This window comes from Aulostomus chinensis, chromosome 19 (assembly GCF_037954235.1).
Source record: "Aulostomus chinensis isolate RoL2024-O1b breed Wild chromosome 19, RoL_Achi_v1.0, whole genome shotgun sequence".
Taxonomy (NCBI): Eukaryota; Metazoa; Chordata; class Actinopteri; order Syngnathiformes; family Aulostomidae; genus Aulostomus; species Aulostomus chinensis.
Window position 1 is genome coordinate 9,921,637 of NC_141338.1, and position 16,921 is coordinate 9,938,557.

Consider the following 16,921-nt stretch of genomic DNA (forward strand, 5'->3'; position numbering starts at 1 on the left):
GCGAAATCAGTGACACAGTTTTGGCAATCTTAAGGGTGAAGAGCATGCTGTGGAGCTGGTCGTGCGGATGGTAAACGGAGATGGGCAATAGAGGTTTGGCAGAGTGGCGGTGGGGGGGTTTAAGAGATGGGGCGAAAGGGAGATATTGAGATAGTGAGAGCTAATGAGCTGGATTTGCTGCAGACTTGGCATTCTGCTCATCTCTCTCCTCTGTAGAAGAGCTGGCTAGAGCGAGCTTCCTGTCTGAGCCCTGAAGCAGGAGTAAATGAGGGGCGGGTGGGGGGGAGGAAGGAGGGGGAGGAGGAGGGCGTGGGGGTGGGGTGTAGGGGTGTTGGAAGCAAAAGAACAGAGGAAGGAGGAGAAGGAGGAGGGTGGGGGGCGGGTGGGACCAGTGTTGAAATTGAATGCCAGGGCGCCATGTTCTCACTGCCAGCGTTTCCATGGTTACAGGGTAATTCTGGCGAGTAAGGAAATTTCATTCACTCTGGTATGAAGAAGAACAAGGGGGGGGGGGGGGCAAAAGGGAAATATCAACAAAGCACCAAGAGAGAAGAGAGGGAATACACACAACATAAAATCAGGGAAAGGATGGATGAGGAAAAGGAGAAAACCTCCGGTGGGGTTTATGCCACCCATCCCCCAGGCGATCTGCCTCTGCCTCTGTCTTTCACTCCTTCTTTCTTGTGTATTTCTGTGATGCTTGGTTTGTTTGCCACCATCCTATAAGCAAACACAACACCCACCCACAAACCTCCAGTTCCTCCAGCAGCCCTGCAGGTATATGGCAGGGAACAAAGAGAAACACTGTTAACTGGCCGCTGAGTGTGTGTGTGTGTGTGTGTGTGTGTGTGTGAGTTGTCTTTGGAGGGAGGAGGGAAATGAGAGAGTATGTGCTGGGATATGTGTGTCTTTTTTGGTTGTGTGTGTGTGTGTGTGTGTGTGTGTGTGTGTCGTGAACTTACTGCTGACATGTCTCAAGCAAACTGCAGCTCATTTATGCACGCTTGTCCTCAGTTCCTCAAATTTCACAGGACTAAAGGAGGGCTGAGCTAAAACTCTATAAGCATGTACAAACCTGAGCACGCAAGTATGTGTGTCAGCCTGCGCAGACACAAGCGCACTCTCACCCTCCAGTTAACTGAGGTTGACAACTGCATGGGGTTTGACTGGGCTGTCTCTGCAGCCAACCTGACAGTTGGACTGCCAAGCACCCTCTGTGCCCAGGCACACGCACACGCACGCACACACACACACACACACACACACACACACACACACACACACACACACGTATGTGTATTTGCAACTTCATCCTAAGCGTGGTTTCTGACATGATGTGCGGGTTTTTTGCAGCACATGCAGCATGTTGTGACAAAGCGAGCTATAAACATAAAATGCTGAATCGTGGGTTGGTTATTATCCTCTCGCTGGTGTGTTTGTGAGTGTGTGTGTGTGTGTGTGTGTGTGCAGATGCTTCACTGCAAATATTATCACTTTGTTCATAATGGAGATAATGAAACATTGAGATTTGTAATTTGCTGATTTTTTTTCTCCCTCTGTTCCAGTGGCCGAGGAAGGGCTGTGGGAGTGCGGCCTGTCCTACGAATGCAGAACCCTGCTCTTTAAGGCCATCCACAACTTGCTGGAGAGGTAAAACCTTTATTATTACCCAGAAGCCTTTGTGGCAAGCAGAGGAGCTGCTTAATCACCTACGGAAAACATAACATTTTGTCATAAAAGTAAAAAAAACAAAACTCTTGCTGTTGCAAAACAGGAGACAAAACCCCCTTTTAGAATAAGCTTTAAGAGCAATTATAACCTTTACAACCAACAGACCTTTGACTGTTTTTTGCTACTTGACCTCTTTTCTTCTTCTACTCTGTTTTTTACAGTCACACCCATGCGCGATGTTGCCTAAAACACCATCTTCTGGCAGCTTCACACAGCCGATCACATTTCATTTTCATTTTTTGGATTATAATGAGACGATGCTTTTTTTTAACCGTGTAGTTAGAAAATGAAAAAAGCATGTAATAAAGAGAGGAAAAATATTAAGATGACACGTTCATCTCACACAGTCGCCATTTTAACAGCTTCTGGATCTGCTCTTGAGAACATTGTTTAACTTCAGTTTTTGCTAAACATGTCCTAAATTGATCTGGAATGAACCATTTAAATGTGCTACTTTTAAAGATTTAAAAAGTTGATGAACATATATTTTTTATGAATTCAGCAACTGCGTAACTGAAGGTGGAGTGTAAACATTCTCCTTAATGATGTAGTAACAAGTGGATTTAAAAGCCACTCAATAAATGGATTATTTTTGTGTGCACTTCATGAGGCGTTTGCATTTAATAATGATGGTAATTATCATGAATATTAATTAAAAACTTGAACAGTTTTTTTTTCTCGGTAGTCAATGGTGCTTTATGTACTGTTATTTATTCACTTCACTTCAATCATTTAAATGAATCATGAACATTTACGCAAACATTTTTCGGAATGTAATTTCTTCTGTTAGGTAACACACACAGCAATAGTTTTTACAGGAGTTCAACAAACGTGAGCAAACAAAGGAGCTTCAAGTCGTATTGATAGGCAACTTCAGTTGCCTTCGAGCAGCTTCACCTCGTTGAAATTAATAATCTGAGCGCTGAATCATTTGCTCAAGTACCCAAAGCTCTCCTTTCTGAGTCAGAGCCATCTGTTAAATGAAGCAGCACATATTTGCTCTCTATTAAGTTAAGCATCAGTGATCATCATAGGGGGCAGGCTGAATTAACCTTCCTATTACCTTGAAGCTAACTCCTTTTATAGCTCACTATTTCAACACGGTAGGGATCACTTGCACTTTCTCTTTCGTATCATACGATTGAAATAAACATTGTCGCAGGCAGTCTTTTATTTTTTGGCACGCTGGTTTTTTTTGTGTGTGTAGTTGTTGAAAGAACGTAAATATGAGCTAACTGGAACTTAATCAGCAATTACAAACAGAACAATTACAACTGCTGTGGTCTCTGTAGAGGGTTGTGATCATTCAGCACAAATGATTGTTGCTGAATTAGCTCCAGTGCCAAAAGTTCCTGTTGGCAAAGAGCGAGTACGGCTTATCGGGTCCATTAGTTTGAGATTTTCAGCGCAGGACTGCAATAACCGTGCGGCGATGATGAGCTTTCATGGTTGTTTGAAGGGTAATCAATTAGACAGGCGATACAGATGTTTTGTTAAGACAGCCAGACAGTCGTCACTGCTGCCTGATTTATAGCAACGGCATTTTTTATGGGTTTTTACCTCTGTCAAGGAAGTTATGTTATCAGTTTTGCTCATCTGTAAGCAAGATTACATGAAAAACACAGATTATCACTAAACCTGGTGGATGGATGACATCTGGAAACTTGCTGGATGACATCATGTCATCCATTTAATAGAACTTGATTCCCTCTTTCCTTGCTAAAATTATGAGTGGATCTTTGTTTTTTTTTTTCTAATCAAAGAGCTTTTTCAGCCTGCCACAAATACCCTCCATAATGCACACATTGTTATATTTTGTGTATATTTCCAGTCAGGCCTTGTTAAATAAGTGAATTTAAAAAAGTTTCCTTCCCTAGTTAAAGTTATGAGGGGGAAAAAAAAACATATTTGACTTTTCAAAGCGTGACATTGGAATGATCCAGGGTGTATAAGATGTAATAAAATGAGAGAAAAAGATCAAAGCACATCAAAGCTGTGATTAGCATCCACTTCCATATTTAGGCTCTGATAGAACAAAAAGGCAAACAACTGAAGCAAATGTAGCCGACTGCGAGGCCTTGCAGTTCTGTGCTATGGGGATCCAAGAGCAGGAGATTATAAATCATGTAAGAGCAGTGACAAGGTGATGGACAGGTCTACAGACGAGACGTGGTGCTACACAGTTGAAATTGTATCAGATATTGTAGAAGGTTTTTTTTTGTTGCAGTAAGAATATAAATGTCAATATGGAAACAGCGTCACGAAACACATTTTGTCCACAACTCACATCAACACACAGTCTAATCTAAAAAAGCAACACTTTATCTTCATCTTTTACATTATTAAACAACAGGCTACCAAACAGGTTTGCTAAAAATTGAAATAATTTTTTTTTTTATTCCTTAATTACTCCTAATCTAACCCCTAGACATGAAAATCAAAAAGCTTCAGGCCACAAATATTTCTGCAGAGGCATGATATTGACAATATGAACAATTCTTAAGAGGATTTATAACGATGTATCACGGACGGCGTGATGTGAGACAGACACAGATCATATGAGACCGTACTGCCGTGGGAGAATAAGAAAATCGTTGGTCAGGTTACACCAAAGATGGCAGAGCTGGAGGAGAGAAGTCTTTGGATATCTTTGCTTATCTGAGTGAAAACAAGTCCATAAAATAATTTTATAAATCTTTGACCGGGGTCATAGGATCCGGGCGGGAATTCTCTGGCACCCTCACACAGAGACAAGTCAGAGTTCTCGTCTGTGAAAAGTAGCTGAAGTGAGGTGAGAAGGAGTGAACAGATGGTGGCGAAGCCAAATAGGGAACGTGATGACTGAACTGCTTGATATGATCAAACTGATGTGATGATTTTGGAAAGCCATGTGTCAAAGTGCACACCACTTTGGGGAAAGCAGATTAGTTGAAGATTACCGTTCTTTTTTTTTTCCTGTGAACTTAATAAGGTCCACATCTCAGATTTTGCTCAAATGGAGCTGCATGACAGTAATATAAAAAACAAAAAAACAACAACCAACCAAAAAAAACATGCAGAGACCAGGATTACAGCCAGTGTCATCTGATACTGCATGCTGCTTGTATGCTTTGCTGCATTTTTTCTCAATTTAGAGGAGCTGAAGAGACAGTCACCTGATTGAAAAATGATCTAGGAATATATTTGAGTTTTTCCAACCTCATTTCCTATAAAATCTATAATTATGGCTGCGCCACGTCACATTTTTCACAATATATGTCAGTACAAATCCTTCACCCGTGAACAAAAATTCATATTGGCAAGATCATGCTGCTGTAAGGTGTATTTACGCTCGTATTTTTATTCAAGGTGAACTCAGATAAATTAGAGATACAAAATGAACTGTGGAATACACAATATAAGGAATAATAGGGATTTGCTGGGGGGGGGGGGTTCTTTCCCCTAATATATCAATAATATTTATTTGAAACTTTTATCCGAAAACTGCAATACAAATACCCCTAAAGCTATTATTTAAAAAGTATTCTTTTTTGTCATTTTTTTGTTGTTGCTATATTTGCTTTTGGTATCCTTGTTTTAGATCAATCTGGTGTTGTTTTTGCATTTTCATTAACAAATCCTATTTGCTTTATATTCTTTATTTAACCTGGATTGGTGTCACTTGGTATTTTATCACTGTTGATATTATTTTTTTGATGTTGGCTATTCTGCTACTACCAGTCATATCATCACCACATTCAGTTTAAAATCTTTACTGATCACCTCTACTATAATATTGTCAGAGTTGTTCATTGCTGCTAAACCCTTAGCAGCTCAGGTTATGGCATCAAAAGTCACCACTGACTTGAATCCAAATGTTTCTGAATATGCTAAGAATGCTGTTTGTGCATTAAACTGTTTCTTTTAATTGGTCATCCTTCAATGAGAGAGAGAGAGAGAGAGAGAGAGAGAGAGAGAGAGAGAGAGAGAGATGTTACATCATTCTCTGGTTCTCTTTTGTTATTGTCCCAATGGATGACTTAAATTCTTTCTCCCTCTCTTCCCTACTGCAGATGTTTGATGGATAAGGGGTTTGTGAGGATTGGAAAGTGGTTCTTTAAGCCACATGAACTGGAAGAAAAAACTCTGGGCAACAAGTAAGTGGAATGTTCATCAAAAAACACACACACACACACACACACACACACACACAAACACACTGGACTGTGTGAGAGATTTGGATGCCAAAGAGTGACTAGTGTGAATGGCCTTCATGTGATTCAGTATTTGTCTCCCCTACTTGATGTTCCAGCAGTTGGCTTGTGGTGTGAGACTATTAAGACCCAGGAGGGTGGTGGGGGGGGTGATAGCTGAGTTGAGTTGAGCTCTCTGGGTGGTGGTTTGTGTGTGTGTGTGTGTGTGTGTGTGTGTGTGTGTGTGTGTGTGTGTGTGTGTGTGTGTGTGTGTGTGTGTGTGTGTTGATGTCACGCCGTGTAACTGTGTAGACAATGTGAGAGACAGACAGCGAGACTGAAAGAGAGTAAAAAGAGGGGCAGGTCTGATGACAGTAGCTCAACTTGTTGCTCCTCACTTGTCTGCCCACTTCAGCTTCTCCTGCTGGTGAGAATACAGCGCTCCCTCCATCTTCAACACAGCAGACAGTTAAATGCTAATAAACAAAAACAACATTTGAGTAAATGATTCCTAGAAATGCTCTTAACTGACCAATGGCTCACTGTAGAACTCTATCTCCCCGAACCAGCAAACACAAAAAAACACTGTTTTATTCAGATATTTTAAAACAGAAATCTTTGAATTTGACTGTCCATGAAATGAAGTTAAAATTAAAAACATTACTAGAAATCCTCAATCTAGAGAGTTGCTGATACACACGGAGGTCAGTCCGTGATATCCTGCAGTAAAGAAGGTGGAAGATCTCTCAGTGATGCATCTCTCGTTTCTAGATACTGTACCCGAAGTGGACAAATGAAAGGAAAACACTAAATGGAGAAAAAGAGACAACACATGCAATCCAGGCAGGCGACAAAGTTTGAGTGAATGGTTGAGAAAATATGCGAATCGCAGTGATTCCCTACCAGGTTACCTTTCTCCAGGGGGTGCTTCTAAGGATACATGGAAGGTTTGTGGCATCACTGAGCATAGTTGGTAGAAATTAGGATTTCATTTTAATTTACACTCATATTTGCACCAACAGCTGGGAAAAAAATAAGAGCGTATGGCTGTTCTCATTCCCATGCTGATGTAAAACCTTGATCTACAGAGTTGGGGTGGGGGGCTACAGCATGGTGCTGTTGCACATGTATGGAACATGGTGGACATGACATAATCTGGTGGCTCAACAGACAGACAGGATAAACTAAACAGCCAACCTACAGCTTTGCAGTACAATTCAAGAGCACCACCTGCTGCATCGGATAATACGACGAATGGCCGGAGATCCAATTGAGCACTGACTAACGTTAGCCTATGTTAGCTGTTATTGTCGGCTGTGCTGCAGCGATGCTTTTGCAGAGCTCAGTGATGATGTAAGCGGTGTTCAAGCCAGGTCAGTCCTGGAGGGATATGACCGTAGGTGCCCTGCAGAATGGCACAATGCCACTGGACCAAGTGTGAGTGCACCCTAAGATACCAGCGTGTCCTGTAATGGGATACTCTGTTGCCTAATTGCAAGTATGAGTGCATTTGCATCCACGTTTGGGAATATCTGTTTTGTATTTTCTTAAGAGAGCTTTACACTTAATATTCTGCGAGTACTATCTTTCAAGGTGACTCCCATTCTAATTAACTTAGAGGATTGTTCTTTTACTTTTCTTTTTCTTTTTAGAGGTTAAACTTCTTTTCCAGACTTTTTTATTGGCTGTATCAGCTTGTTTAACAAGTTCGAAGTTGCGCATCAGTTAGCCCATTAAAAAAGGCTGTGACTTTGCTTTGAATAGAATATGTCACCAAAAAATACAACATCACAAGTTACTACATAAAAAGGAGCGACTGATGCAAACTGATGAGAGAAGGAGAGAGCGAGTGACAATTAAAGAAAGATGATTCAAGGAAAGTATTTTAGAGATGAAATGCTATGTGTGTGTGTGTGTGTGTGTGTGTGTGTGTGTGTGTGTGTGTGTGTGTGTGTGTGTGTGTGTGTGTGTGTGTTTGTGTGTGTGTGGAGGATGAAAGAGTGTCCTCTGTGGGCACACCATACATTCAAATAAAAATATTTTAAATATGGAGATTGCTGTGCGATGGTTGTGTGCAGTGATTTACATGTGCGTAGCTCTTTTGTACATCATGTAATTCCTCTTCATTTTGACAACTCTGTATGAATATGTTGACAGCTGGTGTGCCCCCTGCTGAGCAAATCCTGACTCGTTCTGTCTTTGAATTATTGAGCATCCTGGAAGGAGAGACGGAGTGAGGGAGGGAGAGAGAAATATAATTGAACCCATAGACACAAACAAATAGCAACCTTACATGATGTCTGCTCTCCTTGTACATTTCACACGTGCACTCCGCTGTTGTTGCATGTGTCACGTTGTGTCAGTGAACCGTGACACTTCCTTTCCACATCTCACCGATGTTTGCTCCAAGCACACAAGCAAACAGTCCTAAAATGCCCACAAACAAAAACACACACACACACACACACACACACACACACACACACACTCTCCATCCCTTGTTCCCAGAATAGCAGTGTTGCACCACAATTGACAGTGTGAGCCCCAGGAACCCCCTGCAGATCCCTGGCTGTCAGTGTTTTCATGCCATGAGGGAACATTGCTGAGTAGGGAAGGTGTATGGAGGACAGAAGCTGCCAAAATAAATTGATGAGTATTCTATCCTGATAATTAGAATATTTTCTTTTTATGTATTTCATACATTTTTTTCCCTTCTTTGGTCATTTCCGTCTGCATTTATTGTTGTTTTATTTATTCCTGTATTTTTTTTAACCTTTATATCAATGAGGGGGCAACCTATTGCAAAATAGAGTATCTGGTGGGCATTATTCTGTTCTGATCTGAGATATCGAGGCTGAAGAATTGTTTTACGTGTCAGTCTCCAAAATAATACATATGAATATGAAAATAAATGAATAAAGAAATACGTATTTTTTCAAGATTGATAAACACACTTTAATATTTGATTGATCTGCATTTTTTACTTTTTTTATTATTCATTAGTTTATTTTACAGGGTACGGAGGTTCATTTTTGTCTTTATTATGCAATCAAACAAAATGAGTTAGAGAGCAAATCTTTCAAAATCGCAATCACAAGATGAATTTGTGAGCAAAGTTTTTCACTCTGCTATCATTTTTGTATATTGTCAAAAACAAACTTTAGTGGGTGGGTAATATGAGATAGGGGTGGGTGGACACAGACACAATGTCATTGTTCATTTATATTCAAATTAACCCACACACATTAATTTATGATACATCGGACTTTTTTCTACATTTGTTTCTTTATTATCCATGTAATGTTGTTGTTTATTTATCTATGATTATGGCAGTTTTAATCCTCCATATCCAGCTACAGTCAGCTTCTTTGTGTCCTCTGCACTTCCATGCTATACCTTTATCTTCAACAGGGGGCGCTTCAGTGCTTGTAGTTGTGCTCCCCTCACCCAAACAAACTCCTGCACCTTAGCGTTGCTGTCTTTGTAAGGCTTCTTTGGTGTTTATCTCGTATGTGCTGCCGGTGCATGGTGAAGATTGGCACATCCATGAGAAAATTCCCAAAGCGACGTCCCACTCTTCTCATCCGCCATCGCAACCCAACACTCCTGCTCTCTTTGTGTCTGAATGGGAAGAAAGAATTCTGGGTTGGTAATGAATTGCATCAGACGCTGAGGGGGGAGAGAGAGAGAGAGAGAGAGAGAGAGAGTGTGAGGGGGAATTTGAGGGATACACAGAATGGTGGAGACAAACGGGATGAGAGTGAGGATGGGCAACAAGCAGGCTCGGTGTATGTGTGTGTGCGTGCGTGTGTGTGTGTGCGTGTAAGATGGTGGGAATCAGAGAAGGTGGGGAGTCCTAAATTAATCATTACTATAGATGGCTGAATGGATGTATTAGTCTGTCCCTCTCATTAGCTCAGTCAATTCTATGCGAGCCGACGACGGTACGCTGTATGTTTGTTAATCCGGGGGCTTTCATTAGCATTAATGGCCATATACTCATACATAAATAATGCTCATATTTTACAGCACAACAGAGATGTCCCGTGGTGCTTGACCAAGAAACACAAACAAGTTCCATTGCCTGTTTGAAATACTTGTACTATAAAATTGTGCACAGATGCAGTAGTAGTCTCCTCTCCCCTCCTCTCCTGCAGGGACCAGTGACATTGAGATATTAGTCATCTCCAAGGCAACCAACATTTGGTATTAGGCCACATCACAAGGTCACAGAACCTTGAATAAACAAACAAACAGAAACACACATACACAAAAAAAAAAAAACTAACTCCTGTTCTTATGCATTAGCAACAACTCCAAATTATGGAGATACATCTTGGACTGACAGGGTGTAATAGATGAATCGATGCCAAGATTGGTTGTCAATTATTTATTTGTTTGCGCAGTAAGATGTCATGCAGTTTTAAAACTAAATGGATATATGCTGGTGAGGGAGGAAGCCAGGGAGCTTATTCAAAATCATCTCGAGTATAAATTCAAACAAGAGTAATCATAAACGTCAAACGGGATAAAAACAACGAGAGACAAACAAGAAAATTGCTCTCAAGGCTTCGCTCTTCAAATAAAACAACACCCTACAGCTCAGTTGCACCGCCGGGTTCTTCGTGTTCATTCATTACAAAGGTGGCATGTTGAATATAATATGGTGCTAATACACAAATAGTTGGGTTTATGTAAACATATTGTAAATGCAAAAAAAAAAAGGCTTTCTAAACCTTCAAAATACCTTCCGTGACTTTAAATGTGTGTTACTTTTTGTGGCCAGTGAGCCTCAAAAACAATACTGACTTCTTTTAGAAAACTTACTTCACCATATGTACTTTATCTTTCTTTGACGCACCTCATCTGTATTCGTCTGAATCAGTCATGTGGTTCGTAAACCTGCTTTGTTCACTTTGGATCTGATCATCCAAGACACTTTCGAAGGAGACGGTGGCCGTGATAACCTCGGCCGATATCGGCCTATCCCAGATGCACCAGTGACGCAAATGTTACCTGATATGTGCCGACCTGATAAACTTCTTCATATAATTTGAACACAATTCAGGAAAAGACGCTCAATTTCCCAGTGAAGTTTAATACAGTTTATTATTTCAGTGCACCGGTGTATTTTTGGATAATTAAGTTTATTTTGAAAATGTTAATGATCTCGCCTCATTAATTCATGTATCTTTGTCACAAGTGGTAGCCACATTGAGTGATCCTTGCAACTGATATTCAAATTTTCCTACAACGAAATCACGCATTTTTCAAAATTTCAAGATTTATGGTTTCTGCCAAGCCATGGACAGAGAAGGTATGATTCATCAGACCCCCCCCCCCCTTCTGCATCATGTCTGATGGAGCGAATAACAATAGAAACCACAACAGCACTTTTTGCATCACTGATGAATTTAACCGTCGCTATAAATGCGACTTATTATGATGCAAATGTGTTTCCGTCCATCAGGAGTGAAAAGGCTCCGACAGACAGACAGCCGTGTTTGAACACAGCGGCTCGGGTTCATGCAGTGGCTCATTGACTGATTTCAAATTAATAGACAAATGTTTTATTATCAGTTTGAGTGAGCTACACTTTCATTCTTAAATCCTTGTTAAGTATTTGCTTCTTTTTCCAACCTTTGAAACATGTATTACATGCGCACCCCAACCCCACCCCCAGATTTCAGATATTACAGATTAACCCACTGAGAGCAGGCTAAATAGACAGGAGGGATAAAAACGCATAGATCAATAGAGAAGAAGGCGATACATCACGGTAACAGACTAGCACCAGATCATTTCCCTCTTTAATTAGGACCTCAGACATGAAGGAATAAAAACTGGTGGTATCTCGCATTGCTGCTCTCACTGACGCTGGCAACTTTGACTTGGCATCACTTGTGTGTGAATAGTCAATGACAAAGTATTCATGTTCTGCTGCCATTTTTTTTTTTTTTTTTTTTTTTGCAGGACTAAAAATATTTCCTGTGCTTCTTGGAGTTTTTGTGTCTTTCATTAAAACTCATTTATTAGTGACTCCACTGAAAGTAGTTTGTGTGGTGTTTCAGCATGACAAACATGGTGATAGCAACACTGGCAAAAGCCACCCACTGGGAGTTAGTGAATAATACATCAAGCTGACTGCATGCACCTTAAATTTGTGTTAATAGCAGTGTATGTATGTGTGTGTGTGTGTGTGTGTGTGTGTGTGTGTGTGTGTGTGTGTGTGTGTGTGTGTGTCTGTGTGAGCAGTAGCCTATGCACTTGCTGCTTGGTGTGCTAATGAACTAAAACCTTGTAAGAATTTAGCATCGTTAGCATTGTTCCGTATTCTCCAGGTTAATGGGGATTTTTTTTCTTAATGGATTTTCAGTTAAATGCTTAAAATGGGTCTTTTGTTAACAAAAATACAATATTTTTATTGTACATAATACAATTTATGTTAATACCACAGTGGTACTTTCGAAGCTCTCTATGTGTTTTAAAATTGGTGGTTGCTGGCAAGTGGCTAAATGAGATGATGACGCTGTGTTTTTTGCGGTTGTTTGCATTTGTAAAAAATATCCCGCTGCTCAAGGGTAAACTTATGTTTGCCACAGAATGTATTTTCTGCAATAATCCAAAATCCAATGTAAAAATCCCATTTAGTTGAGGGAACCAACAACAAAACCTACTCCGAGGATGAAATATGTCATCCCTGTGGCACTCTGCTGCACTGTGGAGGGACTTTTTGAGTATCGGTTTACACATGTGAGCATATTGTACACTTGTGCATTCAGATGGCGTTGGAAAGGTTAGAACTCTTGAGCGAGTCAACTGAGACTTTGACCTACAGATGAGCAGACATATGATCAGGTCTGTAAAGTGCTTATGTCTGTAAAGATATCCAAACACAGAGTTATAACAGAAACCTGGACCTGTAGAAACAGCAGAAACAGAAGCTAACTCTGTCTTACTGTTATCTCCTTTTCTGAGAGTCACCCTGTTATTTTTTCCCCCCTCTGTGTGCTTACATGAGTATATAGAGTATACATGATGTATGTCGGACATTAACCAGAGCCCCCGTAGTCTGGCTGCAAGCATTGCAACAGGATGAAAAGACCCATGTTGTCACATAAATGACTCCATTTCCCCCGTTTTTTTTTTCTTTTCTTTTTTTAAAAAAATTCAACAGAATTTAAACCTTTGTGTGACCTAATACGCGCTCACTGCATGTGCATGCATTTCCACTACATGCTCACTTTGAAACACGCTGGCGGGCACATTTACATATTTATAATATAGCTGTGATTTGACTGAATTTATGCTGTTTACTGTCTTTAGAGCATATATGAGGACGGTCTGTGACGTGTGTGCGTGTGGGTGCGTCTCCTGCTTGACATTCCTTGATTGATTTCACCATAAAATTGTGCTCAGTAGCCACTCATTAAAACTCTGATCTCATTGATATGTGCGCAGCAATTGCAGTGTGTGGCACTGAATTATTCACCTCCACTGCTTTCTCTCCGGCTTGTTTTTCTCTCACTCCTCATTTTATACTGTATGTTTCTTTCCTTGTCGTCTGAATTTGCTCTTTATCCACTGTGTTCCCTTTTTGTCTCTCTTGGATTCAGGCGTTTTGTCTAATTTTTTTTAACCTCCTGGGCTCACTGTATACTCTTCTTTTGATATTTGTCTCTCCTTGCTTTCTTTCCCTCTCTCTACTGCTCCATCTTCTTTCTCTCCATCTTTTCTCTCTATTTTTCTGTCTCCACTAGTCAGCCGTGAGGATCACTCCTCTTCATTTATTAGTACCTATGCTCACACACACAGTTCCCTCACATCTTTGTACACCCCCCCCCCCCCTCCATACATACTCGCTTGCTGACTGCATGAATGTCCCAGAGGATGCGAGAAGCTCTGTGTGTCCGCACACTCACACCCGCTTACTGTGCAGGAAAATGCCCTTTGCAAAAGGACAGGGAGCATCAATCTCCCGGCTGCGTCAGCCGACAGTTTGATGCTCTTTTTGTACTTCTGCTCATTGCTGATGTGGATTTTATTGCATTTTTGCAGTAAAAACAGCGTAATAGATCTAAAGTCATAATTGTTGCACATTAATTATTTGTTCAATCACAACATCATTTATTCGTCTATTGTGAGCCTAAATGAACTTTCCCTTTCTTTTATTGTAACTTTAATAATTTTCATCAGGAGCTCTCTACAACAAAGACCTTCTTCTTCTTTATGGACAGCATATATCAGACAAAATTAATTGACTGTACAACGACGAACAGCGTTATCAGCGCAGCGGCTGAAATGTGAAATATATTCATGCAGCCACTAATTCTGTCGCGAGCCTTCTGATTTTAAGATGGAAAAGGTGAGATACAAGCAGAGTAGATTTCAATCAGTAATTCCCTCTTCTTTGTCAGGATCTGTGGTTTCATGAGATATCTAGAGGGAGTTGTGTTTTTACCAACACACACACACGCACACGCACACCTCGTAAACAGATGTGCCAGAATTATCAACACAAGAATGAAGTTTATCCTAATCAATGCTTTACTTCCCGTTTTTATTTTATGGGTTTGGGTTTGTTAGGACTGTAATGTTGGTGCAACGGGAAGAGCAGTGAAAAAGATTTGTTTTGTTTTTTTTTAAATCAGTCAGTCATTTAAGGAATCAAAACAACATTTGAAACCTCGTACCTTACCAGTGTGACATACTGCAATATTTTCCATGTCCCTGTACACTGTAGTGTAAATTGTTTATGCATATGTGCTTGGCAGTTAGCAGGACTGGTACTCTTGACTTGCATCTGTTTCCCCTGAGCTTCCCCACGCTGCTATTTATAGTGCCTCATATGGTGTAATGATGCACTGAGGACAAGGTTGGAGGGCAGTGACATTGGAAGCATGTTGACTCGAGTGTTATAGAGAACTGTGGAGATGTTTTGTGTGTGTGTGTGTGTGTGTGTGTGTGTGTGTGTGTGTGTGTGTGTGTGTGTGTGTGTCTCTTTTCTCGCTGGCCATCATGAATTTCAGCTGTGCTCTCCCTCCTGTGATTGTTCAAACCACCTGCTGTTATGATGGTATGTTTTCCTCTAGAAATGCTTATGAAGTAGAGAAATTGGCCTCTGGTTCTATTTAGGTGTGCTCAGCGCCATCTGGAGGTTATCGCGGTCAATACCACAGTATTTTGGCTCCCTCAAGACTGCATTTAGTTCTGCCCATTAGACTGTGGAACTGGCTATTTTATTGAATTTGATGATCCATTATGGCTCAAATGGAGGTCCGGTGCCCTCAGGGCAAAGGAGATATTGCATAGGCGGCAGGATATAATCACAAGGAGATTACAGTACCTGCTGACTTCATTGTCACACTGATATATATGTAAACCAAGGTGCTGAGAAGCTTTATAGATTAAAATATACATCAGTGAAGCCATCTTGGTAGTTAATGATGTCCAGCCCACCCACAAGAATGTAGATTGCAAAAAGAGCCCAAACAATTACCCCTGTGTGATTAAAAAAAAAAAGACCCGGTCATGATGAACTATGCTGGGGCCGTGTAATAAAGAGGGCGCTGCATATGTAAACATGTAGTCACAACAATCAGTCATAAGAAAATGAGGATTTATACCTGCAATAAGGAGGCTTTGTGGGGAAAGCATGAAGATGATCAATATAGGTAAAGTTCAGCAAAGGTTTCACAAATCACACAGCCTCAGTGTGTTCTCTAAATTAGTGTTTGGTTAAAAGTACCCGTTATTTATCACCCACATTGATGTGGTACAGGTGTATTTCCTGTGTTTATTTAATCCTGGGTGATTGTGGAGTCTGATTTATGATGTTAACAGGTGTTTAGAGTAATGCACAAGTCTTTTTTTTCCCCCACCTGAGCCTGTAAAATCAAGGTGTGCTTCTTCTTCTTTTTTCCCCCCTGTGGTCTCGTAATCTAAACCTCACGGCATCTTCTGTCTCCAGCGAACACCTATCATGTTCCTTCTCCTTCTTCCTGCACGGGGAGAGCAACGTGTGCACCAGCGTGGAGATCGCCCAGCACCAGCCTGCATACCACATCACAGAACACCAGATCCGCCTTGCACAGACTTCCATCTCTCCAGTACAAGGTAAACACCGCAAATCTGTTTGCTCTGGCTGGCGTGCACGAAACTAAACAGAAATCAAACCTGTAAGCAACAATGTCAGTGAACTACAGCAAGAAATATGTCACATTCACGATTATGTATAATATAGTAGTGCACATTTCAATGATGTGCCCTGATAACTAATTTAATGTCATGGCTTGGAAATTAACACAAAATACATTGAAACTGACATTTTGAAGCTATCAAATTACTCAAATTATTCTCTCTCCGGAGCGTGTGCTCGTGAACTTTATTCAATATGATGTTACATTATTTTCTTGCTCGCTTTCATTTCAAGCTTTGATTTAACCTGTTAGAAATTTTAAATAAATAAGCCATAAACAGTTGATTTGTGTGGTTTCCCCCTTTAATAATTCAGTATATTTACAATACAGACAATATTAGAGAATTAATTAACATTTAAAGCTTATAATCATAGTAGAGATGAAACTGAAATAAATGGGATATTGTTTTGAAGTTATATTGACCTGCATGATTATAAGTCACAAGTATCAAGTGTTGTGGAGGAAATAACACGTATTTAAGTGAATTCAACAGTAACCCATGTTAGAGATTCTCCATTATACAGGAATTAAAGTAGTACCACATAAATGTACTTAATATTAAAAATTAAAATAAAGCCATTGTTTTTTTTCTGCAGCATTTCTGCATTACAAATTAAATGTATTCTTATTTTTAGTAGTATTATCATTATTATTAGTAGTAGTATTATTATTAGAATTTATATTAATAATACTTTTAGTATTATGGGCAGGACTCACACTTAATTTAATATTTATCTGCTATTTTGCGGCATTGCCGTAGCTGAATAAATATGAAAGTAAAATTGTAGTTTTGAGCAAGTAACACTTAAAACGTTGTTT

At 40.2% G+C, this 16,921-nt stretch overlaps 1 protein-coding gene across 2 annotated transcripts in view; it reads left to right on the plus strand.

The window, feature by feature from the left end:
* Positions 1-16,921, plus strand: part of LOC147243959 (mediator of RNA polymerase II transcription subunit 13-like) — a 76,507-nt gene that overhangs the window by 44,131 nt on the left and 15,455 nt on the right. For both annotated transcript variants that reach the window (XM_086187018.1, XM_086187017.1), the window contains 3 exons: positions 1,566-1,650; positions 5,784-5,867; positions 15,874-16,019. In XM_086187018.1, the coding sequence (XP_086043144.1) occupies positions 1,566-1,650; positions 5,784-5,867; positions 15,874-16,019 (315 nt within the window). The remainder of the gene's footprint in view (positions 1-1,565; positions 1,651-5,783; positions 5,868-15,873; positions 16,020-16,921) is intronic.